General features: G+C 36.0%; 1 protein-coding gene across 1 annotated transcript; it reads left to right on the top strand.

Annotated features, from left to right (window-relative positions):
- Positions 1 to 1,950: 1,950 nt before the first annotated feature.
- LOC129755169 (dynactin subunit 6) lies at positions 1,951 to 3,086 on the top strand. The gene is made up of 4 exons (XM_055751530.1): positions 1,951 to 2,080; positions 2,153 to 2,363; positions 2,566 to 2,811; positions 2,878 to 3,086. Exons 1-4 carry the CDS (start codon positions 2,055 to 2,057, stop codon positions 2,977 to 2,979), a joined length of 585 nt encoding a protein of 194 aa, XP_055607505.1. The 5' UTR covers positions 1,951 to 2,054; the 3' UTR covers positions 2,980 to 3,086.
- The last annotated feature ends 460 nt before the right edge of the window (positions 3,087 to 3,546 follow it).

Here is a 3,546-nt window from a genome sequence, read left to right as displayed (position 1 = left end):
GATTTGGACAACAAGAAGAAGTCTCAATTCACTATCACTTTTCCAATAGGAAGAAGTCCCAATTAGCTTAAACATTTGTTTAATCTGCAGAAGTCTCAACCTACTTTCACATTTCCAACAAGCAGAACCCTCATTTCAACTTCTCCTGAAAGCAAGAGTCTCACCTCGCTTTAACATTTTCAATAAGCAGAAGATTCAATTCGTTTTCACGTTTTCAACAATCAGAAGTTTGATTTCGCCTATAATTTTCATTAGACAGAAATCTCAATCCGCTTACACGTTTTCAACAACAACCAGAAGTCTCAATTTGCTATCACTTTTCCAATGAAAGAAGTCCCAATTAGTTTAAACATTTTCTTTATCTGCAGAAGTCTCGATCTACTTTTACATTTCCAACAAGCAGAACTTTTTTTCAACTTTTCCTAAAAGCAAGAGACTAAATTCGCTTTTAAATCAGGATATTAAACTCGTATTCACGTTTCCAGCAATCAGTAGTCTTCCAAATGTTCATTAAGCTGTAGTCTCAATCCTCTTTCTTGTTTTCAAAACTTATTTTTATTAGTGCAGCAATCAGAAGTCTCAATATTTTTATAATAAACATAACAAAATTTAGCTTTTACATTTTTCATATCTGCAGAAGTCTCAATTTACTTTCACATTTCCAACATGCACAACTCTCATTTCAACTTTTTCAAAAATCAGAAGTCTCAATCATTATTTCAATAATTAAAAGATTTAAGTCACGATTACGTTTTCAAAAAGCTAGATTTTAAATTCCCTTCACGTTTCCATTAAGCAGAATTCTCGCAAATGACTTTCACGCTTTCAAGAAGCAAAACTTCAACTTGCTCTCATTTACAAAAAGAAGTCTTTTGTTACTACATTTTGTTAAATCTGCAAAAGTCTCAATCTACTTTTACATTTCCAGCAAGCAGAACACTCACCGCGCCTTTGCAAAAAATAGAAGGCTCTATCCGCTGCTACAACTTCAGTATTCACATTTTCTATTATTAGAAATCCGATTTGACTTCACATACCATATGCAAGTACTACTGCCAATCTGATTTCATACTTTTTTCCACCATTAAGTCATAACTTGCTTTAATAGTTTAAACAGAAGTCTCACTCTGTCTTTTCACATTTCCGGTAAGCATTTCCAGCATTGTCTTTCCACTTAATTATTTTTAAAATACAGAGGTCTAAAATCGTTTTCACATTATACATAAGCAGAGTCTTGGGGACTAATGTAACATTCAAACATTTTGAATCGAGAAAAGTCTCTATCCGTTTCCTCATGTTTAAGCATTAAAAGTTATCAATTTCGATTTCCAACAAGCAATGAGTATACTTACATAGTATAGTTACAAAAGTCTAAAGTCGCTTTCGAGATTTCTGAATCCCAACTTTAACATTTCCAATAATCCGATGTCTCAATTTTCTTTTTCTTCACCATCGGAAGTCTATCCACTTTCATATTCCATAAGCAGAATGCCAACTCGGCTTTTCCATTTAGTGATGGACGAGTTCGAATTCGCTTCCATATTGTCAAATCGCGAAAGTCTCAATCCAGTTTCACTAAACTTATAATTTTGTCATCAGAAGACTCGATCAGCTTCCCCACTGCAGGAGCTTCGTTCAAGTCAGATATTTTTGAACGAAAAAATCGACGGATATTTGATTATTTTTTTTCTAAATATACATAAAATACTTCAAACTTTATTTATTCCCCCCTTCGGGTTTTTTGGAAATTTCGGGGTGACAAAAGAAGAAATTGATATTCGTTCCAGCAGCGTAATAAGAATCATGAAAAACTACAAATTTCTCAGCCAAATAAATAATAACTATTCATATGAAAAATCAAATACTGACACTTGACCTCAATCATCTCAAAAATGAATACCCATTTTAAACCCAATTTGGGTTAATTTTCCTCAATTTGAGTTTCCATTCCATTATTGGTGTAAGCATTCTCAGCGTGTTGTTTTTGTTTTGAATTTCCCAACCCGACACCACCACCCATCATCATCGCCTCATCGCAGCAGAAGAGAAATTCAATGGTAGATATGAATTTAAAAAACGAGTAAGTAACGATGTTAATTACCTCAAAAAGAATCCAGTAAGTTATTTGAATAATTTCGCCGCTGTATTACAGCATTAAAATCATGCCCCGCTCGATGGTGGTCGAGGACACCAACATGCGGGGTGACATCACGGTTTCGAGTGGGTGTGTGATCCATCCCAGTACCACCATCATTGCCGAATCGGGCCCAATCATTATCGGGGAGAATTGTATCGTGGAGGAGTACGCTACCATCATTCATCGGATTCCGAAGGGGCACCCGTCGTACGAGGACGTGTTGGAGGTAATTGAGTCGTCAAATCTGTATAAGAAGGAAAAAAAAACAAATTAAAGAAACGGCTTTGCATGATTTTTTTCAAATTTTAGGGATGAATCATCCTACAAAATGAAAATCCCAGAAAAAAAAAATTTTTTTTCAAACGATGCGTTGAAAACAGTTGAAGTTAGTAAATTGATCTTCGGAAATTTTGGTGTTCAATTTTCAGGGAACGGTAAAACCGTTGGTCATAGGACCCGACAACATCTTCGAGGTGGGCTGTACCGTGGAAGCGCTCAAGATCGGAGAAAGGAACGTGTTCGAATGCAAGAGCTACGTTTCGGCCGAGGTGGTGGTAACGAACGGGTGTGTGATCGGGGCCGGTTGCCGCTTGGTCGGGAAGCAAACGCTGCCGGAGAAAACTATCGTCTACGGGCAACAGTGTCAGCAGCGGGAAGCGATCGAGAAGCAACGGGTGAGGGGTTTTTTTTTTTAGAAAAATTGAAACATGAATTTTATAATTTTTATTTTTCCATTTCAGTCTCAAATGGTTCAACTTGATTATCTGAGGAAAATTATACCGAACTATCATCACTTGAAAAAGGCTACTTATGACCCGAAGAAAGTGCGACCTCAGATCTAATTTTTTACTGCTTATTCATTCCAATTCTATTTCTACTATGTTGTATCATGTAAGCTCTCGTTAGCGTAATTAATTCGCAAATACAAAAAAATAACGTACCTACATTACGAATCATTTGATATCCTTTTATTCTCTTTAGCAACCCTGAAATCGGTGATGATGAACAACAACACAAATACTTATATAGATAATTTGCCTTTGGTTAAATTACCGTGCACAGTACAGACTAATATCTTAAAAATTAAGGCAATTTGCTTCTAAAACTAACTAAAAACTACGCTTATTCAAAATTTATCTATCAGTTAAGTTGGTGACAGTTGACCTTTTCCTCTCGAAACCATGCTGAGAATCGGAGATTAAGTGTTTGGCAGTAGCGTACAGTTGTTCATGTATAAGAACTTCGAAAATTGTGAAGATCGAACTAACAATCGAAATTGGTCGGTATTTTTTCACACAGTGTCCATTTTGTAGATTGGAGTGAGAGCCGTAATTCGCCTTGGAAATACTCTTTCTCTCAGTGAACGGTAAAAAAGGCAACAAATTGCATGTCTTTCGCTCTTTCATCTG

The sequence above is a fragment of the Uranotaenia lowii genome, chromosome 3 (genome assembly GCF_029784155.1).
Source record: "Uranotaenia lowii strain MFRU-FL chromosome 3, ASM2978415v1, whole genome shotgun sequence".
Taxonomy (NCBI): domain Eukaryota; kingdom Metazoa; phylum Arthropoda; class Insecta; order Diptera; family Culicidae; genus Uranotaenia; species Uranotaenia lowii.
The sequence above is the reverse complement of the archived record's forward strand: the minus strand, read 5'-3'. Positions and strand labels throughout refer to the sequence as shown.